The 23813-nt window shown below is 47.1% G+C and overlaps 2 protein-coding genes across 2 annotated transcripts in view; one reads left to right on the forward strand and one right to left on the reverse strand.

Annotated features, from left to right (window-relative positions):
- EEF2KMT (eukaryotic elongation factor 2 lysine methyltransferase) overlaps positions 1-18649 on the forward strand; it is an 18843-nt gene extending 194 nt beyond the window's left edge. Inside the window, exons 2-7 of the mRNA XM_015415626.1 lie at positions 10087-10167; positions 11713-11814; positions 12936-13069; positions 14051-14358; positions 17646-17795; positions 18076-18649. Coding sequence (XP_015271112.1) covers positions 10087-10167; positions 11713-11814; positions 12936-13069; positions 14051-14358; positions 17646-17795; positions 18076-18176 — 876 coding nt within the window. The 3' untranslated portion in view covers positions 18177-18649. The remainder of the gene's footprint in view (positions 1-10086; positions 10168-11712; positions 11815-12935; positions 13070-14050; positions 14359-17645; positions 17796-18075) is intronic.
- A 2577-nt stretch (positions 18650-21226) lies between these two features.
- On the reverse strand, positions 21227-22171 carry LOC107114188 (olfactory receptor 10-like). Its single transcript, XM_015415627.1, has one exon. It carries the CDS (start codon positions 22169-22171, stop codon positions 21227-21229), a length of 945 nt encoding a protein of 314 aa, XP_015271113.1.
- Positions 22172-23813: the final 1642 nt, after the last annotated feature.

Genomic DNA, 23813 nt, shown 5'->3' on the forward strand with positions numbered 1-23813 from the left:
AGGAGGAACGGGCTTTGCAAATGCGGCGAGGGTGCAAAATAAAATGGGGCGGGGGGGGGGGGATTTAGTAATGCAAAGTGGGGAGGGGAGATCTAGGAGAGAAAGCATGCCTTGGCCCACCCCCCACCCCGGGAAAATATTGCTCTGTGGGGCACGGGGAGAAGGTGGCGGTTCACGTGCTTGGTTTTTGCCTTTGGAGAGAGGCTGGTGAACGGTGGGAAATACCTGGAGCTCTCTTCTCCAGGGGGACTGATCTTGGCCGTCTGGAGATCAGTTGTAAGAGCAGGAGATCCTCCAGGTGCCCCCCTGGAGGTTGGCAACCCTAGAACGACAGTACCACAAAGGCCACTGCAATAGCATTGTAGCCTCTCGGTATAGATGACAAGTTTCGAATAGTTCAGTTGCTTCTGGAGCATTAAAGTAAAGGTAAAGGTTCCCTTGCTCGAAAGCCAGTCGAATCCGACACTAGGGTTGCGGTGCTCATCTCCGTTTCCAAGCCGAAGAGCCAGCGCTGTCCGAAGACGTTTCCGTGGTCATGTGGCCGGCATGACTAAACACCAAGGCGCACGGAACGCTGTGACCTTCCCACCGAAGTGGTACCTATTTATCTACTTGCAATTTCTTGCTTTCGAACTGCTAGGTTGGCAGGAGCTGGAACTAGAGACGGGAGCTCACTCCGTCATGGGGGCCTCGAACTGCTGAACTACTGACCTTCCACAGCCTGCAGTTCAGCGTCTTAACCACTTGCTACCAGCTGGTCAGGTAGGCAGGCCTTATTTCCCTTCCTCCTGCAGGAGGAGGAACCAGGACATGACTAAGGTCTCTTAGTGCATCAGTGGCAGAGGGAAGATTCGAAACAGGGACTTGCTTTTAGCTACCTTTCTGTCTGACTCAGCCGGCAGGGCTGTAGCCGGCGGTGGGGCTTTAAGGGCTGAGTCCTGCAGTCCTCAGAAGTTCAGAATTGGGTCAGCCATCAACCCACAGATCAATAAACCCCAATTTTGAACTTCCGAGGACTGTAGGACTCACTTGCGCAACTCAGGAGCCATCTTCATTTCACGTCCCACCCCTGGCATGAGGGGGGGGGCACTTTGTACCGCCCACAGTGTGCCCGGAAGCAGATAGATGCAACCAAGAAGCTAGTGGCATTTAAGCTTGTTGCACTGCAAATGGATTTGGTCATATTTTGACATTATTGGGTGTGTATTTTTAGGCAACGCGCAGCCAATACTATTGAATTAGGTAACCAATGTTTAGGTGGTGCCCAGACCTCGATGGCCCAGGCTAGCTTGATCTCATCAGCTCTCGGAAGCTAAGCAGGATCGGTCCTGGTGAGGCACTTGGATGGGAGACCAGCGAGGAAGACCAGGGTTGCAACGCAGAGGCAGCCAATGGCAAACCACCTCTGAACATCTCTGGACTTGAAAGCGCTACAGGGTTGCCGTAAATCAGCTGAGACTTGACGGCACTTTCCACCACCGTGTTTAGGCGATGCAGCGGTGTGGCTCTTTTGGTTGAAGGTAACTGGGAACGTTGACACTCCAGGAACCACTGGCTTAGGCTGTTAAGACTCCTTGGAATACTCATTTTTACACCAAGACAGGATTCACAAATTCGTTGTTGTAGATTTTCCGGGTTGTGTCTTGGCGCTGTAGGGCCTGACATTTTCTTCTTTTTTTTCCACAACAATTTATTAGGATATTATTAGTTCAAACATACAACATATTATTTTTTGTTGTACATCCTTTCTTCTCTTCCCCCCCCCTTTTTCTGGCTTCCCACAGTGCTCCAGCCCATTTCTTAGTTCTTTTCTATTTTCCACTTATCTTCTATTCATAGTCTACCGGTAACGCTTCTTTCTACTAGTATTTTCTCTTAGATAACTTTCATCTAATAACATTAACTTTTCAATAATTGTCAAAGCAGATTAAATTGTCTTTTACATCCCAATATTTTTCTAGATACTCTTTAAAGTCTGTAGGACCTGACATTTTCGCCAACAGCTGTGACTGGCATCCTCAGAGGTATAACACAGAAAGGTAGAGTACCCTCTGTGTCAAGGTGAGGCTTTAGGGGCTCACAAAGCAAGATCAGAATGCAGGGGGGGGTCTCTCTCCTCTTACCACTGCGACTTAATCCTTTACCGTACAAACACAGGACAAATGCTGCCCCTCAAACCCACATTTTCTGACCACTCCAGGTACATGGAAACCAGTTGCATGGCAAAAAAAAAGCGGCCTTGGTTCACACTTCCGGACACCCCGAGAGGACCAGTACCGGAGGGTAGCGTCAAAAGTAAACATTTGCTGGCAGCCAAAACTGAGACCTCGCAACCTTTTAAATTTGGCTTGAAGCACCCGAGAAGGACTCTTGTGCAACTTATGTTGGCAAGAATGCTCATTGGCACTGCCAGTGCCTTGGTGGCAACCAGTGTTCCCTCTAAGCTGAGTTAATGTGAGCTAGCTCACATTTTTTTAGCCTCCGGCTCACACATTTTTGCCTTCGCTCAGGAAGGGATGGCTACAGAGCAAACTAATTTATGCAGTAGCCAAACTGCTTGCTCACAATTTTAATGCCAGTAGCTCACAAAGTAGAATTTCTGCTCACAAGACTCAACAGCTTAGAGGGAACATTGGTGGCAACTTCTCTTCCAAGTTTACCAGGCCGTTAACTTAAACACTCAGGGGGCTTGAAAGACAGTTGTAAAGTCTTGTGCTTGAGAACACCATGGGCTTGGATAAATGCTAGCTTCCTTCCACATGGTGGGGCTGTAGCCCAGTGGAAGAGTGCTTGCTTTGCTAACAGAAGGCCCCAGGGTCTAATCCTTGGTATCTGCCCTCTAAAAAGAACCCAAGGTAGCAGGTGATGGAAAACAGGAAGGGAAGGGTCATTCCTGAAACACCACTGCTGGTCCAACTATTAGAATTAGTCCCCACCCAACCCAAACTGCTGGGCTGTATCCAATGCCTCCCTCTAAGCTGTGGAGTCTTGGGAGCAAAAAAATTCTACTTTGTGAGCTGCTGGCATTAAAGGTGTGAGCAGTTTGGTTGCTGCATAAATTATTTTGCTCTGGAGCCATCCCTTCCTGAGCTAAGAAAAAAATGTGTGAGCCAGAGACTTAAAAACTGAGCTAGCACACACTAACTCAGCATAGAGGGAACACTGGCTGTATCCCAAGTTTGCTTCCAGATCTGCCCCTTCCCAGCTTTTCCAAGATCCCTCATTTTTTTTGGTAGAAGAAGAGATTGGATTTATACCTTGTGAGGTAGAGAGCTCTTTCGAGAACTGCTCTTGAGAGAACAGCTCAAAGAGAACTTCTGACTGACCCAAGGTCACACCAGCAGCTGCATGTGGAAGAGTGGGGAATCAAACCTGGTTCCCCCAGATTAGAGTCCGCACTCCTAACACTACACCAAACTGGCTCTTGTTTTGTTTCAGTCCTTGGCAAACGTAGTGGCCATATGCAGATTTCAGAGTGGCCAAATGCGGATTTTAAAAAGGCCAATTCAAAGTAAAACGATTGGGGCTGATTTCGCCTTTCCCCAGCCATTCGTTGCCAGGCGTTTCAGCCCATCTGCCAGTAGCGTTCTGTGATTTGGAGCACAGAGTTAATTCCGGCAACGCAATCCACGGGGAGAAGATTTCCAGCAGAATCCAAAAGCAGAACGTCGCGGCGACGGCTGATACATATGCGAGTGGCGCACAGGATTAAAGATCTCTCTGCTTGTTAATTTCTTTTGCTTAGTCTACTGTTATTTTTCCAACTGGGCTGAGCAGCAAAATTCTCTTGGTAGTGTTAACATCTCATTCTCTCTTTCAACCCTATTCCTTCCTGCAAGGAGTGTGTGTGTGTGGGGGGGGATTACAGGGTCATCCTCCTTTCCTATTTTTTTAGGAAATGCAGTAGGCTCAGAGAGAATGGCCCAAGGTCAGTAGAGAGTCAAACACAGATCTCCCTAATCTCACACCAGCACCTAACCATAAGAACATAAGAGAAGCCATGTTGGATCAGGCCAGTGGCCCATCCAGTCCAACACTGTGTCACACAGTGGCCAAAACCCAGGGGCCATCAGGAGGTCCACCAGCGGGGCCAGAAGTCCAGATGGCCCCCCAGTGTTGCCCCCCAAGACCAAGAAACCGGCGCATCAGTGCGCCAGACATAAGAATGTAAGAGAAGCCATGTTGGATCAGGCCAGTGGCCCATCCAGTCCAACACTCTGTCACACAGTGACCAAAACCCCAGGTGCCATCAGGAGGTCCACCAACGGCCAGAACTCCAGAAGCCCTCCCACTCTTGCCCCCCAAGCACCAGGAATACAGAGCATCAGTGCCCCAGACATAAGAACGTAAGAGAAGCCATGTTGGATCAGGCCAGTGGCCCATCCAGTCCAACACTGTCACACAGTGGCCAAAACCTAGGGGCCATCAGGAGGTCCACCAGCAGGGCCAGAACTCCAGAAGCCCTCCCACTGTGCCCCCCCCCCCAAGACCAAGAAGACAAAACATCACTGCCCCAGGCAGAGTGTTTCACCTATACCTTGTGGCTAATAGCCACCGATGGACCTCTGCTCCAGATGTTTATCCAGTCCCCTCTCCAAGTTGTCTGTGTTTGCAGCCGCCGCCACTTCCTGTGGCAATGAATTTTGCATGTCAATTACTCTTTGGGTGACAGAGTACTTCTACTGCTGCGCGCCAGCTGTTTCCATTCTGCTCCAGTTGCACAAAATTCTGCCCTGGTGCAACGATACCGAATTGAGTGTGGAGCTATGCAGATAGAGGCTACCTTGATATGACTTAAGTTGTTGACAGCCTACCTCTCTCACTAAGACCCGAGGGCAATCACACTGTGTAAGCCAATATAATCAACAGGATGGGACATCCGAGAAGCCGTGGAATAGGATTGGTGGTGGAAAGCGGCGTCAAGTCACAGCCGACGTAGGGTAACCCCCGTAGGGTTTTCAAACCAAGAGATGTTCAGAGATGGTTTGCCAATTGCCTGCCTCTGCACAGTGACTGTGGACTTCCTTGGAGGTATCCATTCCAAGTAGTAATCAGGGCTGACCCGGTTTAGCTTCTGAGAGCTGACCAGACCGAGGCCCGTAGCCAGGATTTTGTAGTTTGTGGGGCAATTTTTTTTTCTGAAGGGGGCTGCCATTTTTGCCATTATTTTATTTATATTTATTTATTAGATATATACCCCGCCCTCCCCGCAGAGGCAAGCTCAGGGCAGCTTGCATAAAATCTGTAAAACAATTTTTAAGACTATTTAAAACCATATAAAACCTAAAGTGCAGTACATACGCTGTTTTTCTGTCTTTACACAACTGTACAGCACAATCTGTGTCCCTAGAACAATCTGTGCCCCTTTTTCTCACCCTAATCTTGCAGTAGATTCTCCCAAATGCAAAACCGATTTGGCAAAACCCATTTCTCTCCTCCTTGCTCTCCCTGGTCCCTTCCCTAGAAAAAACTATGAGAAGAGGAGAAGAGATTGGATTTATACTCCACCCTTCACTTGGAGTTTCAGAGCAGTTTACAAACTCCTTTCCCTTCCCCTCCCCACAACAGACACCCCGTGAGCAGTGTTCCCGCTAAACTGAGTTAGTCTGAGCTAGCTCAGTTTTTTAGCCTTCACCTCACACATTTTTGTCTTAGCTCAGGAAGTGTGGCTCCAGAGAAAACTCATTTATGCAGTAGCCAAATCGCTTGCTCACAACTTTTAATGCCAGTAGCTCACAAGGTAGAATTTTTGCTCACAAAACTCCACAGCTTAGAGGGAGCATTGCCTGTGAGGCAGGTGGGGCTGTGAGTGCTCTTTAAAGGACTGCCCTTTCAAGGACATCTCAGACAGAACTATGGTTTGCCCAAGGTCATCCAGCAGCTGCAAGTGGAGGAATGGAGACTCAAACCCGGTTCTCCCAGATTAGAGTCCGCACACTTAACCACTACACCAAATTGGTCCTTTCATCTATTGTGCCAGTTTGGTGTAGTGGTTAAGTGCGTGGACGCTAATCTGGGAGAACCGGGTTTGATTCCCCACTCCTCCACTTGCACCTGGCTGGATGACCTTGGGCAAGCTGTAGTTCTGATAAGAGCTGTTCTTGAAAAAGAGCAATTTCTGTCAAGAACTCTCTCAGCCCCAACTAGCACACAGGGTGTCTGTTGTGGGGAGGGGAAGGGAAAGGAGTTTGTAAGCCGCTCTGAGACACCTTTGGGTAGTGAAGGGTAGGGTATAAATCCAATCTCTTCTTTTCCTTCGTCGTGTAAGTCAGTGGTTCTCAACCTTCCTAATGCCGCGACCCTTTAATACAGTTCCTCGTGTTGTGGTGACCCCCAACCATAAAATTATTTTTGTTGCTATCATAAGACCATCAAAAAACTGTGTTTTCCAGTGGTCTTAGGCGACCCCTGTGAAAGGGTCGTTCAAGCAGTTCGAAGGCAAGAAATTGCAAGTAGATAAATAGGTACCACTCCAGTGGGAAGGTAACAGCGTTCCGTGACCCTTGGTGTTTAGTCATGCCGGCCACATGACCACGGAAACGTCTTCGGACAGTGCTGGCTCTTCGGCTTTGAAACAGAGATGAGCACGGCAACCCTAGAGTCGAATTCGACTGGCTTTTGAGCAAGGGAACCTTTACCTTTTAAGCCACACGATAGCCGAATGTCTGTCTTCCTGCCCTTCCCAGGCTGTTCAACCCTCTCAGAGCCACCTGGATGAATTCCTGTGGGGCTGTCCCTTTAAGAAAGGGGGCAGATCCCCAAATAGCCCCACCGTAGCTACAGGGAGGTATGCCTTGGTCCATTTGACTTTGGCAGCAGCAACAGCATGCTTGAAAGTAAGCGAGGAGACCTTGCCCAAGTAGATTAACAGAGAAGTATATCAATGAATGTGTCAACTTGAAGGTAACATTGAATGTGAGATTCCTACATAGGATTTGTTCCTGAGGAAAGACCATAGGTCTGAAACACTTAAATATCCGGAAGAAGTGTTGAAAGAGATATTGAATTTGGAGCAGACTCCTTTTGAGAATACAAGACTGTTAGAAGAATATTCACTGAGAGAGTTTGGAGCAGACTGCTGTGTGTAATTTTATTGACCTCTGTATTTTTTCGATGAAGGAAAAAGTGTGTTTTTCATTACTTGACCCTAAATGACGCTGTGGCTTTAACCATTCTAGTCTCTTTTGTTATTGTATTATTCTGTGGGCATCTAGCACTCATCTGTATATATTTTTTCTTGCCAGTCTGTCTTGAGATTGTGTGTTATTCTTTCGGAAATCTAAAATCAAACAGGAAGCTGAGACTAAACATAAATGTTAACGTGACCTGTTAACCAGTGCAGAAGTTTCACAGTAGGATAATGCACACAGCAACAGATAGTACTATACATGGTAGTGTAGTCCGTAATCCCGTTTCCTTTATTAAAGCATCTTCCTGACCATGGCTGTTATAAATATGGCCCTATGATTTCTAACCGCTCTCAATAGCGGAACACTGGGTTTCCTGGAACTCCACCCCTTTACCTTCTCCCACATACGAAATCTCTCGCACAAGCGGGAGGCTGCTGTTATGGGGTTGAAAAGCTCCTCTTCTCCCCACAACACAGACCAAGCAAACCCAGTGCTGGGCACAAGGTAAGATGTTACCTTTAACTGCAACCGTATGTCATAGCACAAATCAATAGCAGCCATTCAAACACTCTTGAGCTAAAAGCATATGGCAACATAGTTCTTACCGGGGGAAACAGCAAAACAGCACAGTGTGCAAAGGTTTCCTTGCAATAAGCAAGCTCTCTTCCCAAACCTGCCCATCCTTTTGGCTTGATGTGGAGGATAAAGGCCACTTTTTCAACATTGTGACCGAGAAACTGAACCTGGGATGTGCCTGTGTGGAAGGACATTGAGTTGATGGGCAAGCAGCAGTGTGGTGTAATATCTAGAGCATGAGACAGACTGGGGAGGCCTGAGTTTGAATCCCTGCTTATACCCTGGTGCTTATTCAGTAAACTCGGACCACTTACTCTCTCAGTCCAACCTGTTCTGCCGGGTTGTTGTGAAAGATGGAGAACCATATACACCACACTGAGCTTTTCGGAGGAAGGCCTCATCTTAGAAGCATTTAGGAATTATTCATTCAAATTATAAAGATAGCTGAATAATTTACCGGTCCTCTCAATGAAAGTTCGAAGCCTTCCTGTAACTTGCATGGCTCTTTCGTAGGTAAAAGAGTCAGTCAAGTTAGAGAAAGGCACCAAACTTTGCAGTAGGCTAAAGACTAATATGGTGACAGGAGTCAACCTTTGTTGTGTGCATACACCTTTTTAGTAATCCTTTTACAAGTTACTGTAACTAATGGAGACAGCCGTCCCTTTTCTAATTCACTCCCTTAATTAAGTTCCAATAGTTAATTTCCGTTCACCTAAAGTTAGCACTTACAAGGCACTTCATTTGGTATACCTTAGAGGCTCCTTTCTGGCCAGGCTCTTACCTGGCTACTTGGAGACTCCTTTCTGGGCAGGCTCTCACTTGGATGCTTCAAATACTGAAGAAACCATCATTGCTTCTAAAACCAGTTATTTTCTTTTTTTCCCCCTCTTGTCTTTTGGGTTAAAACTGTTGTTTGAAGACACTAGAACGGAAGCCTTGTTTCTTCAGTTGACCATCATCTTCCCCTCATTAAACATCCAGCAGCTGTTCTTTGGTTCACCCTGACTGAATGCCATTTTGTATTTTGCCTTATATAGTCTCTGGGCCAAGAGGCTTCAGCCTATCAGTATCCACCATTTCTCAGGCCTGCTATGAACCTATGAGAATGGATAAAATGTCCACAGGTGGCCCAAATCGAGAGACCTAGACTTCATTTTAGCCTTTCGAAACACTGCAGGAAGGGAAACCACTCAACTTTTACCTCAGAATTTCCACATAGCTCAATCCTTCACGTTCCCATATATAACCACTAATTATACATTTGCCATACATTTAGTTGGTCTTTATGCAAAATATCAAGGTGGTTTTACCACAGGAACAAAACCCTAAAGAGTCTTGGGTGGACCAGGAAAAAAAGGAGGGAGTTTTGGGTTATGCCTGACGAGCTGACTGGCTTAGAAAGAACTGAGCTCATCCCAAACAGGTGCATGACAGTGACATCGTGAACCCAGGTTACCAACAAGCCTGGAGACAAATGTCCTCTTAGTAGAGGCTTAGTGTGTGGAAATAGGAACCTGAAGCTTTTCATGGTGTTGAGGTAAATGGTATCACCTGGTAAAGAACAGCCCATTAAGCCACAATTAAAGGGATAGAACAAAGTTGGGATCCAGTGGCACCTTTAAAACCAACAAAGTTTTATTCCGGGTATAAGCTTTCACATGCCGTGTGCATGCACACAAAAGCTTATACCCAGAATTAAACTTTGTTGGTCTTAAAAGTGCCACCGGACTCAAACTTTGTTCCGTTGCTTCAGACCAACACGGCTACCCACCTGAATCTATTAAAGGGCCAATATTTTTTTTCTTAAAGCAGTTGGCAACTGTATGCCCTCAAGCAGATAGACTGCCTGCCTTAGGTCTCTGCGCTTGGCAGTTTCTCCCTGTGTCTGTGTAGAATGCAAACCCTCCCTGCTGTTTGGAAACTTTAAACCAAAAACCCATCTCTCTCCCAAAGCAAAGGGCCAGTCACTCCCCGATGTCATTTGTTGTTTGTCCACTGCTGTGGCGGCCATTTTGCGGTGGCTCAGAATTCCGAAAGACTCGCCCAGGTTGAGGGATTCCTTTCATAGAAACCGGCCAGGTTTTAAAAGGGAGCACAAGAGAACCTTTGCAGCTGAGGGAAAGGTTATTAACTGAATATTACTCCGCATGTCTGGTATTGTGGAAGAACTGAGACTGGAAGGGCGTGGGGTTACTAAGGAGAATTTCTCATCTTCTGAGCGTCACTCTTTAGTTTTTGTGTACAAGGAGTTGGAATGGAACGGAGCGAAGAATAATCTTGGCTTCTTCTCATAACGAAAGCTCTGGTCTGCTTGGGACGCCTGGATACAGCTGTTGTTTTCCTAACTGACTTGAATCAATTCTTTCTTCAATAATTTCAGACCGTTCTTCACCCGCAGTGCCTGAAGTACCCCCCCTCAGTGAAATACAGGAGACACTTCTTGTCAGAACTCATAAGGAGGGTAATGCAGACTTTCAGTGATCAACTTTTGGTAGCAGAGATATGCTTTGGCAAGAGGGGAAGGTCCGTGTAACACCCAGGTTGTAGATTTTGGGGCGTAAACTCCTCAGTGGTAGCTACTATCCAACACCCTTGGCTTCAGACTGGAGGGAAAGGGGTTGTTCGCCACCTATTTCTTCCTTGTCTCTCTGAGAAGCCAGTCTGGTGTAGTGGTTAGGAGCACGGACTCTAATCTGGGAGAACCAGGTTTGAGTCCCCACTCCTCCACATGCAGCTGCTGGTATGACCCTGGGTCAGTCACAAGTTCTCTCACAGTTGTTCTCTCACGAGCAGTCCTCAAAAGAGCGCTTTCAGCCCCACCTACCTCCCAGGCTGTCTGTTGTGGGGAGGGGAAGGGAAAGGAGATTGCAAGCCACTCAGAGACTCCTTCGGGTAGTGAAGGGTGAGGTATAAATCCAATCTTCTCCTCCACCTTCAGAATTCCCGACCATCCACAAACAGGCACCCTTGTCCGGTCACTCCTGTGCTTCTGCGTGACTCAGTATTCCCAGCCCACCTTTTTTTAAAAAAAGATCTTTGCAATTCATGCAGAGATGCAACAGGCAGCCTCCTGTGTCTATGATTACTTAATTTCCATTTGTTTATTTCTAACAGCACCATTTCAGTACTGTCACGCTCACTTGCGCACAGTTGTAGAATTCCCAGCATACACAGCCGAGGCTTGTGCTGATCCCATATCTTACCGCAACAGCATGGTTGCTCCCATATGAGGGTGCTAGAGGCAAGGCAAGGAGACGATCTACCCCTTGCTTCACCTGGCTCTGCCTCCCAGCTGCTCCATAGAAGGGGCTTTTTCTAAGGGAAGAAGCTCTTAGAACATAAGAGAGGCCATGTTGGATCACGCCAATGGCCCATCCAGTCCAACACTCTGTGTCACACAGTGGCCAAAACCCAGGGGCCCTCAGGAGGTCCACCAGCAGGGCCAGAACTCCAGAAGCCCTCCCACAGTTGCCCCCCAAGATAGAGCCTCACTTCCCCAGGCATAAGAACACAGGAGAAGCCGTGTTGGATCACGCCAATGGCCCATCTAGTCCAACACTCTGTGTCACACAGTGGCTAAAACCCAGGTGCCGTCAGGAGGTCCACCAGTGGGGCCAGAACTCCAGAAGCCCCCCAAGCACCAAGAAGATGGAGCATCAGTGTCCCAGACATAGTATTCCATCTGTACCTTGCTCTTGGGTAGAAGCTCCTTGGGAATGATTCTGTTCTGGCTTTCACAAGCAAACTGCAGTCGTAAGATAAAGCATAGGCTGGGTTAGAGGGGGCAGCATTAACTGGTGCAGCGGTGACTATTGATCTCTTCCCCCCCCCCCCCCCCCCACCCAGCACAGTGCAGGACTGTCTGTTTATTCAGTAATTGCCCTATGTTCTCTTGTTACGAGGAAAGAAATAAAACGGGCCTGTGATTTTGTAACTCTGTCTGCTCTCTGTGTGACGTCTTGAGGCCGTAAATTGACTTGGGTCTCTCCCTCTCTCTCTCCTGCAGCATGAAAGTACATCAGCCGAGCCTTTGGATGAGCTATACGAAGCGCTGGGTGACGTCTTAAACGCAGAAGCGTCGTCACACTGTTACAAAAGCTACATTTTGGTAAATCTAAAGAAATCTTGGCTTTCTTGACCGTCGTGGATGCGATGTCGTTGCCTTTTGTGTCATTTAACCATCCCCTGAAGCAGAAATCTGGGCATCCGTGGTCCGTGTTGCTTTTGGAATATGTTTCTGTTCCCTAAGGTGAGAGCAGTGGCGTGTGTCTGGAGCATATTTTAAAATGCCAGTTAAGATTAAAATGTGGGATTCGCTGCCCGAGGATGTAGCGATGGCCACAGGAAGAATAAACAGCTTTCAAAGGGGATTAGATAGATTCATGGAGGATAAGTCTATCAGTGGCTACTAGCCATGGTGACTGAGGGGAACCTCCACATTCACAGGCACTAATCCTCAGAATCCCTGAGCCAGAAGACAACATCAGGGAGAGGCCTGGGGCTCCATGCCCTGCTGTTGACTGTCCAGAGGAACTGGTTGGCCACCATGTGAGACAGGATGCTGGACTAGATGGACCCTCACTGGTCTGATCCAGCAGGGCTCTTCTGAGGTTCTTCTCAGGGGAAGGCCTCGGCCTTTATGCCCTGTTGTTGGCCCTCCAGAGGAACTGGTTGGCCACTGTGTGAGGTAAGATGCTGGACTAGATGGACCACTGGTCTGATCCAGTGGGCCTCTTCTTCTGTGAAGGCCTTGGCCTCTGTGCCCTGTTGTTGGCCCTCCAAAGGAACTTGTTGGCCACTGTGTGAGACAGGATGCTGGACTAGATGGACCACTGGTCTGATCCAGTGGGCTCTTCTGATGTTCTTATCAGGGGTAGGCCTCGGCCTCTATGCCCTGTTGTTGGCCCTCCAGAGGAACTGGTTGGCCCTTCTATGAGACAGGATGCTGGACTAGATGGACCACTGGTCTGATCCAGCAGGGCTCTTCTTATGTTATGTCTCAACTGGCCATACAAAGATTGTGGCATAGGAGATGAAACAGTCACTTAGCTTGCAGCCGAACCTGACCTGCCTTCTAGGGCGGTTGTTAGGCTAAACTGGCAAATCCCACGGAAAAGGGTGGCATAACTATGTACCATATTTGGGGGGGAAACTGAAGTTGCGGGATGTGTGATGAAGTTGAATGCAACACACAATTGGCTTGTGCTATCAATAGGTTTTTATTTATAGCCCTCAGGAGATGCTGTGGCAGTCCGTGAAAACGTGGCGATCATTTCACAAGGGACCACAGGACTCGTCACGTGGGATGCCGGTCTTTTCTTGGCTGAATGGGCACTGGAACACCCTTTAGTCTTCACTAACAGGTAACGAAGCTCATGTCTGTTGGGTAGATAAGGCCCGGAGACTAGAGTTGTTCATCAAAATAAAGTTCTTTATCTACATCTATTAGGAAGGGGGGGGGAACGGGAAAGTTCTAATAAAATAACAAAGTCCTGAGCTACATATTCATACAGCAAAGTAGGCTGATACATACCACAAGCCATGCTCCCTCTAAGCTGTGGCGTCTGGTGGGCAAAAATTCTACTTTGTGAGCTACTGGCATTAAAGTTGTGAGCGAGCCATTTGGCTGCTGCATGAATTAGTTTGCTCTGGAGCCATCCTTCCTGAGCTATGACAAAAAATGTGTGCGCTGGAGGCTAAAAAAACTGTGAGCTAGCTCACACTAACTCAGCTTAGAGGGAACACTGACCACAAGTCTCAAAGAGGAAAAAGGTAAAAGCCTAGAGGCAAGGCTGCTGAGCAAGTAACCTCTGTTCTAGAACCTTAACAGGAAGATGCTCAAGCTCATTGGCCAACCCAAACACTGTTAAATTAAAACCATCCAATCAGTATGTCAAACACAGCAGTTAACATACAGGATTGGCTCTGAGCCAGTTTGCACTTCCAAGTCACGTCTTTGGTGGAATCATAACAAACATATTAACCCTAAAATGACCGAAAATTTAGATCTTGCCATATCCCAACAATGTTGTCTTGTTCCAGGCTTGAGCGGAGGAAGAGAGGGCAAGGTTGAGCCATTGAATCCTCTTTCTGTTGCAAGGCAGGGGCTTGTTTTTTCCAGCTATTCTTCAACCATTTCCGAATGCAAAATTCCCTAGGCAGTTTGCAGCCTGACAACGGAAAAAGGAAAACACAAATTAAAAAGAGACCATGAAATCGACAACCCAGAGTCAATAATATCGGCAGGATGCCACGATGTAACGCAGTGCAGCAAAGAGATTCGAGAAGACGGGGGGGGGGGATGTCAACAGAATGTAACGGAATTCAATTTACTGGATTTTCAGGAGGATCTTGGAGTTAGGAAGCGGTACCGGACTGACGGGAATCGCGATCTGCAAAACTTGCCTCCCCAGGGCGTACACCTTCAGCGATCACCACCGGTACGTTCTAGAAGAGCTGTCGGAGAACATCCGTTTGAACGGCTTTTCTGTGCAGTCTGAAGATGACAGTCTCGGTTGGGAGAAATGCAGAGATCACGAGGCAGAGGTGGCTGAACCGTGGGGCCCCAGCGTAACCGTTGCAGAACTTGACTGGGACTTGGTTACTGAAGAACAACTTGCAGGATTCCAAGCGGACGTTATCGTTGCTGCAGGTGAGCTCTGCGCTGGATGAAATCTAAAGGTAAAGGTTCCCTTGCTCGAAAGCCAGTCAGATCCGACTCTAGGGTTGCGGTGCTCATCTCCGTTTCAAAGCCGAAGAGCCAGCGCTGTCCGAAGACGTTTCCGTGGTCATGTGGCCGGCATGACTAAACACCAAGGCTGTCACCTTCCCACCGAAGTGGTACCTATTTATCTAGGTTGGCAGGAGCTGGAACTGCTAGGTTGGCAGGAGCTGGAACTAGAGACGGGAGCTCACTCCGTCATGCGGCACCCGGGTCTCGAACTGCTGAACTACCGACCTTCCACAGCCTGCAGTTCAGCGTCTTAACCACTTGAGCCACCGCAGCTCTACTTTGCAGTAATTTAAGAAAGAGGCCTGGACGGCCTGGGGTAATCCAGTCCTAGAAGCTAACTGGGGTTGACCCTGGTTACTTACTTGGACGGGACACCCTCAAGGAAGTCTGGAGAAGAGGAGGTTGAGGGGGGACACGATTGCTCTCTTGAAGTGTCTGAAGGGTTGTCATTTAGAGGAGGGCAGGGAGCTGTTCCTCTTGGCAGCAGAGGAGAGGACTCCCAATAATGGGTTTAAATTAAGGGCGGGAAGGTACCGACTTGGATATGTTGTCAGAGGCTTTCCTGTCCTGAAAAACACAAAATGCTCTACATCTTGCAGCAAAAGTATAAACCGCAAGGGTAGACCATCAAGAGATACACAACTTTCGCAAGTAAACCATAGACATCAGTCTATTGCAATACAATAACAATAAAGATACAACAGAATTGGTGGTCACAATGGCTTTCATAGTTACCGGCTGATTGAACTAAAGAGGAAGTTTTATACATATACATGTTGTTTACTCAAACCGCTTTCACACAGCACGATAACGCTCGCATTGATATTTCATTCCAGAATAATCGATGGGTGAACGAAACACAACTAAATTATGAGTCAGAAATTAGCGTTCCGGTATTTTTATTGAGGTTTTCGGCATGCAAATTGAATTTGCAAATTCAAAATACGATTTGATGATAGTGAAAATCTGCTTTGAAATGTCTGGCATACCTGGGAAGGACGTTTTCGGCTGTTAGACGTTTATTTGTGCTTGGTGACTTTGAGGTCTTTTGGGCACTATTATATTCAAAGGATATAGAGGAGTCTCTTGTTGGATGTTTTCCACCATCATCAAATTGTATTTTGAATTTGCAAATAGTGTTTTTGAATTGTGACCACCAATTCTATTGTATCTTCAGTTTATTGTTATTGTATTGCAATAGACTGATGCCTACTGTTTACTTGTGAAAGTTGTGTATGTTTTGATAGTCTACCCTTGCGGTTGATATTTTTGCATACCAGATATGCTTGGCTCATCTTTATTGGGACTACATCTTACAGCAGCACTACAGATAAGGTTAGAATTTCAACAGCCAATCCATATGCAAAAGAACCTCCTCAGGAAAGCTCCATTAGCATGTCTCACAGCCCGGGGAACTCCTACAAGAGAATGACTCAGCCCTACTCCACCTTCCTGAGTAGGTATAAATTCCCTGCCTACCATTTTTCTTCTCACCTTGACACAGAGAGTACTCCATCCTTCTGTGTTATGCCTCTGAGGATGCCAGTCACAGCTGCTGGCGGAACATCAGGTCCTACAATGCCAAGACCACGTCCACACAGCCCGGAAAATCCACAACAACTACTGACTGGATGTTAGGAAAAACTTTTTGACAGTCAGCGTTGTGCAACAGTGGAATCAACTGTTTAGGGAAGTGGTGAGGTAGGTGGGGCTGAGAGAGCTCTTTCAAGAACTGCCCTTGAGAGAACAGCTCTGAGACAACTTGTGACTGACCCAAGGTCACACCAGCAGCTGCATGTAGAGGAGTGGGGAATCAAACCCGGTTCTCCCAGGTTAGAGTCTGCGCTCCTAACCACTACACCAAACTGTGTGAGCCGGAGGCTAAAAAACTGTGAGCTAGCTCAGACTAACTCAGTTTATAGGGAATACTGGTGGTGAGCTCCCCCTCCCTGGCAGTCTTTAAGCAGCAGCTGGACAAACACTGGTCAGGGATGCTCTAGGCATTGATGCATTGAGCAAGGGGTTGGACTAGATGGCCTTTGTGGTCCCTTCCAACTCTGTGTGATTCTATGATTCTGTTATTATCCTAAGTCCAGGGGTGCTACACAGAGGCAGGCCACAGGAAACCGCCTCTGAACATGTCTTGCCTTGAAAAGCGTACGGGGTTGCCATATGTCAGCTGCTGTTTGGTGGTACTTTCCACCACCAAGAAAGAAGCCATCCAACCTATGGGGCTTTGGCACACCCATTTCAGTGCATGCGCATAAAAAGGCATGAAGCTACCTTACACGGAATCAGACCAGTGGTTGATCTGGCTCAGGGAGTGTCCAGTGTGAGGTCTTTCACTATATCCGCATATGCGCACTTAATAAAGCATAAGGAGGTCATTGGTTCTGCATGCTTGTGCCTTTCATATTGTATGTGAATCAGTGATCAAGTACTAGGCCCTGTGATGACTTCTTTGGACTTTATATTTTTTTTCCCCCTTTTTTTTTTTTTTTTGTTCCCAACATTCCCGATTTGTTCATAGTTTTCAATACTTCCTTTTACATTCTGTGCCATTTGTATGCACTTAATGCAAAAATAAAACATACATGCATTTTAGGGGGGAGGTTTTGTACAAGGAAAGAGAAAACAGCGCCAAAGTGAAGATTTGCGTCTTCAGTTTGCACAAGGGAGATACAAGAACAAAACGTGGGATTTTTAAGTCAAACAAGGAGGGATGAGAAGTTTGAGAGTGCTCCTTAAGACAGCCAGTTTGGTGTAGTGGTTAAGAGCGGAGGATCCTACTCTGGGAGAACCAGGTTTGATTCCCCACTCCTCCACATGAAGCCAGCTGGGTGACCTTGGGTCAGTCACAAGTTCTCTAGGAGCTGTTCTCTCAAGGGCAGTCCTTGAAAGAGCTCTCTCAGTCCCACCTACCTCACAGGGTATCTGTTGCGAGGAAAGGAAGGGAAGGTGATCGTAATCCACTCTGAGACTTCAAGTGAAGGGCAGGGTGTAAATCCAACTCTTCTTCTAATATGAATATACCTGATACTGTGGCCTGATACTGGATCAGACCCTTCGTCCATCTAGCTAGCTCAGTCTTCTCTGCTGTGGGTGGGAGCAACTCTGAGATCTCAGGAAAAGAAAAGTCTTTCCCAAATTCTCTCTCCCCCTTTGTCTTTTTCGTTGTCCGTTTTTAATCTCTCTTTTTGCACTAGATGTGGTGTATGATCCAGACCTAACGCAGTCCCTGGTTGCTGTGTTGCGGAAACTACCCGCTTGCACCAAAGATGGCAACCCCCCGGAAGTCTACATTGCCTCGACGTGTCGAAATCCAGATACTTACAGTCATTTCCAAAGGGCGCTTGGTAGGTACCCCTTTCAAAACCTGCCACGATTTCAGCCTCTGTGGATGGGCTCCATAGGGAGAGAACGCATGGCTGGGCTGAACTGAATTAAAATATTTTGCTAAGGACGGTGAGCTGCCTACACGTCAGCTCATAGAGTGGCACCACGCAATTGGCATCAGCTGATTTTCCAGGAAGGAGTTCCGGAAAGGGGCGTAGCAGTGTAAAGATAGCAACAACTTCTGGGCTACACTTTCCTGCAACGGTTGTGTAACACTTTCCTTTCTCCCTCTTCTCCCAGAGCACGTCGGGATCAGATGGGAAGATGTCCCTGGGCCCCGGAAGAACTTTTTCCCTTATGACCAGAATGCTAAGATAACGATTCTAAAATTGCTTCTTTAACACACAAACCCCATTCTATTTGGAACCATTTGAGACAGAGAATCATTCTGGTTCTACTAGAACATGATCATGCCACCATGCATTCGAATGCAAATGGGTCGCTCCAGTATTTGTGCCTTCGGGGTGGTTTAATTCATCACACTGGAAAATACACCACTGACTCTGTCACCATCTTTGCCAAGGGAACTTTAGTAATCCAACTGTACTGTTCTACGACGTTTGTGATTTTAACTTTCAAACCTGTCTTGAAGTCTGGCCAATGAGCTTCCTTAAAATGAATGCTGGTATCGTCTGAATTCTGCACAGTGATAAAATCTCGTTCCTCTTGCCATCACAGAATACGCCCATTACTGGCACATCTACTCTGTATGAATTCTCGAGAAGGGTCCTACCAGTTCCTTTACATGCCAAACTTGTAATTGGGGTGGGAGAGAGATAAATGTGGGCTTCTTCTTCACTTCTATTTTGTAACTCTTAAATTTTCTCTGATCCACGAGAGCTAGGAACTTCAAAAAATGAAAAGGGAAAGGACCATGCCTCTCTGTCACAGCATGTTTGTTACACCGCAAAAGCCACCAGGTTCAAATTACTGGCAACTCCTGGTAGAGGATTCTCGGTACCAAAGATGCAAAAGACTTCTTGGGATTCTCTGGCATCAGATCCAGTCCTTGCTACCAATCCTGAGCTAAATGGACCAGCGATGTAACAGTATAAAACAGTGATCCAGTTTGGTGTAGTGTTTAGGAGCAAGGACTCTAATCTGGGAGAACCGGGTTTGATTCCCCGCTCCTCCACATGCAGCTGCTGGGGTGACCTTGGGTCAGTCACAAGTTCTTCCAGAGCTGTTCTCTCTAGGGCAGTTCTCAAAAGAGCTCTCAGCCCCACCTACCTCACAGGCAATGTTCCCTCTAAGCTGTGGAGTCCTGTGAGCAAAAATTCTGCTTTGTGAGCTATTGGCATTAAAGTTGTGAGCAGGTGATTTGGCCACTGCATAAAATAGTTTGCTCTGGAGCCATCCTTCCTGAGCTAAGACAAAAATGTGTTAGCTGAAGGCTAAAAAACTGAGCTAGCTCAGACTAACTCAGCTTAGAGGGAACACTGCTCACAGGGTGTCTGTTGTGGGGAGGGGAAGGGAAAGGAGTTTGTAAGCCGCTCTGAGACACCTTTGGGTAGTGAAGGGCGGGGTATAAATCCAATCTCCTCCTCCTCCTCCTCAAATTCTTGCTTGCAATATAGGGACATATTTTAATATTAGATTTTTAGTTTATTTTATTTTATTACTCTTTTTACCCTTCCCATAATTTTTATAGCTCTTATACTCTGTTGATCTACCCTACCCTCGCCACAGTCACACATTTTGTAATAATTTACTCCAATATTATAGTGATTTCTACCCCAGTCTCTCCAGAGGCACTCGAGGTACACACAGTTAAGAACAATGCAAACAGAGTGTTTTAAAATGCACCGCCTGGATAAGTAGAAAACAGCAAGAGTCCAGTAGCACCTTAAAGACTAACAAAATATGTCACAGGCAATGCTCCCTCTAAGCTGTGGAGTCTTGTGAGCAGAAATTCTACTCTCTGGGCTACTGGCATTAAAGTTGTGAGCAAGCCATTTGGCTACTGTATAAATCAGTTTGCTGTGGAACCATCCTTCCTGAGCGAAGACAAAAATGTGTGAGCTGGAGGTTAAAAAACTGAGCTAGCTCACACTAACTCAGCTTAGAGGGAACACTGGTTGCAGGGTAGGAGCTTTCGTGAGTCACTGCTCACTCCTTTAGATACTTCAGAAGTGAGCAGTGACTCAAGAAAGCTCATATCATGCCACATATTTTGTTAGTCTTTAAGGTGCTTTTTTTCTATTGCTACAGACAAGAGTACCATGCCTACCCATCTTGATCTATCAGCTTGGATAAGGACATCTTTAGATCAGTCACCACAGGAAAGCCCTGCCTTGTATGACTGTCTTCGTTTCAGATAACGGCGGCACACTTTGGATAATTGGAGCCAAATTAGGTCAAAATGTGCTCAAGAGAGCCCTGGATGTATCCAGTGCCTTTCAATGACCAGAATGCTAATAATCACATGCTGAGTATTCCATAAGTAGACAGGTTGAAAACCAGTATGCTGCCTTGCATGAGAGAATGTTTCAACCACAACTGGCATTGGGTGGTTTGAGGCTTCCGTATGTTTGGGGTTTTTTACTTATTTTTTATTATTTTGCCTTTGACAACCCACCACCAACAAACATACAAAACATATACATGAAATAAGATCGGATCCCTCTCCGGCTTTACCCACACTAAACTTTCTATGACTGTGAGTCCATCCACTCATAAAATTTTGGAAAGTTCCATCTTCCACATATTTTCAAAGTCAGATTGTCCATTTCTGCTATCTCTAAAGCCTTGGTTACAGAATCCTTCCGCGATGGACAATCTTCTTTCTTTCAATGTTTGGCAAGTATCATTCTTGCTGCTGTTACCAAGTGTGAACATAGGTAAGCATCTTCCTTCTTTAATATGTCTGGCATGCTACATAATAATAACATTTCAGGTTGAAACGGTAGGTTTATATTCAACATCTGCATTATAATATTGTGAATTTCTTTCCAGAATTTTTTAACTTTTTCACATGTCCACCAAACGTGATAAAATGAACCTATTTTAGATTTACACCTCCAACATTTATCAGAAGCACTTGAATAATAACATGCCAATCTATCAGGTGTTAAGTACCAACGGTGACACATCTTAAAAAGGTTTTACTGCCAGTTTGGTGCAGTGGTTAAGTGCGCGAACTCTAATCTGGGAGAACCGGGTTTGATTCCCCACTCCTCCACTTGCAGCTGGCTGGATGACCTTGGGCAAGCTGTAGTTCTGATAAGAGCTGTCCTTGAAAAAGAGCAGTTTCTGTCAAGAGCTCTCTCAGCCCCACCTACCTCACAGAGTGTCTGTTGTGGGGAGGGGAAGGGAAAGGAGTTTGTAAGCCGCTCTGAGACACCTTTGGGTAGTGAAGAGCGGGGTATAAATCCAGTCTCCTCTTCTTCTTCTACTGGGACCCTTTGGTCTTCCCCAGCACTTTCAGGAGGGCTTCTTTGACATCTTTGTTCCTCAGGCTGTATATAATTGGGTTCAACATGGGGTTTATCACGGAATAGAAGAGAGAAATCAGCTTGTCCTTCTCAGCCGAATTGCTGGACTGAGGCCTCATGTACGTAAACATGCCGCTCCCGTAGTAGATGGTCACCACGGTGACGTGGGCGGAGCAAGTGGAGAAGGCCTTCCGCTTACCGTCGGCGGAGGAGATGCTCAAGATGGCCGCCACGATGCGGACATAAGACAACAGGATCATGACAAGCGGGAGGAGCAAAGTGAACACGCTACCCGTCACCATCATGGCCTCATTCTTTGAGAGATCCTGTCCAGGACACGCCAGCTGAAACAGGACAGGGGCCTCGCAGAACAAGTGGTCTATGATGAGGTTGCACAGAGATCGTTTCAGGGCAAAGGAAGGAGCCACTGAGATTAGGAAGCTGCCAACCCATGCGCTGATCGCGAGGGAGACACAGACGGTCTTGTTCATCATCGTCGTAGTCGTGTAGTGGAGAGGGTGGCAGATGGCGGCGTAGCGGTCAAACGCCATCACCATGAGCAGAAAACACTCCGCCGCCCCCAAGAAAAGCGTGATGTACACTTGCGCCATGCAGAAATGATAAGAGATGGACTTCCTCGCCGCCAAAAAGTTGACGAGCATTTTGGGGACCACCGCTGATGTGTAACAGACGTTCAAGAAGGCCAGGTTGCTGAGGAAAAAGTACATCGGGGTGTGGAGGCGGGAATCGAGGCAGGTCAGGGCCAAGATGGAGAGGTTCCCAAAGAGGGTCAACGAGAAGATCAGAGACAGGACCACAAAGAGGACCATCTCCAGTTGGGGGCGGCCGGCAAAACCGAGGAGGATGAATTCTTCAATAACTGTGGCGTTCCTACTTCCCATTGTCAGAAGGGCCAGCCTTGAAGGGCAAAAGAGAGAAACGGTTACGTCTCCCAGAGAGTAAAGGAAAGCAGGGACATCTTGCCCAACAGAGCTACTCCATACAGAGAAGAAGAGATTGGATTTATACCCCAACCTTCACTACCCAAAGGAGTCGCAGAGTGGCTTACGATCTCCTTTCCCTTCCCCTCCCCACAACAGACACCCTGTGAGGTGGGTGGGGCTGAGAGAGCTCTTTCTAGGACTGCTCTTGAGATAACAGGTCTGAGAGAACCCTTCACTACCTGAAGGAGTCTCTGAGTAGCTTGCAATCTCCTTTCCCTTCCTCTCCCCACAACAGACACCCTAGGAGGTAGGTGTGGCTGACAGCACTCTTTTGAGCACTGCTCTTGAGAGAACAGCTCTGAGAGAACTTGTGACTGACCCAAGGTCACACCAGCAGATGCATGTGGAGGAGTGGGGAATCAAACCCAGTTCTCCCAGATCAGAGTCTGCGCTCCTAACCACAACACCAGACTGGCCTCTTTACTTGTATTGCGTTCAGGTCACTCTATCACAGCTAGAAAGCAATTTGGCAACTGCCCTCCAAATGTCTGAATTCCCTTATATTATGGGGGGGGGGAATAGATTTCTGGGAGTTCTATAGGATTTCCCCAGTTCAGGCTGGCAAGCAACAGCCAGGGCCACCTAGTTGTAAGTCTGAATTTTATTTCTATATAGTCGTTGCATTGGAGAGAAGGCAGCACGCTAGGGCCCAAACATGTCAGAAATTGGAAGCTAAGCAGGGTCGGTACTTGGAAGGGAGACCACCAAGGAATACTCTGCAAAGGAAGGTGGGGGCAAACCACCTCTTGATACTCACTTGCCCTGAAAACCCCTTGCTGGGGTTTCCTTAAATTATCTGTTGTGGGGAGGGGAAGGGGAAGGAGTTTGTAAGCCACTCTGAGACTCCCTTGGGTAGTGAAGGGCAGGGTGTAAATCCAGTCTCTTCTTCTTCCCCCAAATTTAACCAAATGACTGAATTGCCCCAAAGTCCTTAGCACTTCCTTACAAGAAATTTGGTTGTCATTTTGGTAGCCCTTTTCCATAAGTTCTTCAGTTCCCGCTATCTGCCCTTTTTGTTTGGGAGCGGGGGGGGGGGTAACATAGCTAACGAACTTCGCTGACACATGCGCCAAGCATGTTCCCAAGGCAAAACCCTGAAACCTCAGGGCTACACGTTACAGAGTTTCTGAGTCCCTCCCATCCTCTCACCTGAATGGGAGCTGGTAAATCCATGCCGAACCCTGATTCTCAGGCACGCAGGGGCCCAGTTTGTATAGGGATCACACCGCATGGGGAGAAAGGACTGTGGCAGAACCCCCAGTGGAACTGCCACAATGCCTACAGCTTGGAAATAAACCCTGCACATTTGGTGAAGATGTGACAAACATCAGATATTTTGGGGGGAAATTGCTAAAAAGTGTAAATCCAGTCTCTTCTTCTTCCCCCAAATTTAACCAAATGACTGAATTGCCCCAAAGTCCTTAGCACTTCCTTACAAGAAATTTGGTTGTCATTTTGGTAGCCCTTTTCCATAAGTTCTTCAGTTCCCGCTATCTGCCCTTTTTGTTTGGGAGCGGGGGGGGGGGAGGTTGGGGTTTTT

This window comes from Gekko japonicus, unplaced genomic scaffold, assembly GCF_001447785.1.
Source record: "Gekko japonicus isolate JY-2015 unplaced genomic scaffold, Gekko_japonicus_V1.1 scaffold3005, whole genome shotgun sequence".
Classification (NCBI taxonomy): Eukaryota; Metazoa; Chordata; class Lepidosauria; order Squamata; family Gekkonidae; genus Gekko; species Gekko japonicus.

Excerpts from the sequence above, each read along its gene's own strand:
- LOC107114188 (XM_015415627.1), bottom strand. The coding sequence starts at position 22,171 with ATGGGAAGTAGGAACGCCACAGTTATTGAAGAATTCATCCTCCTCGGT.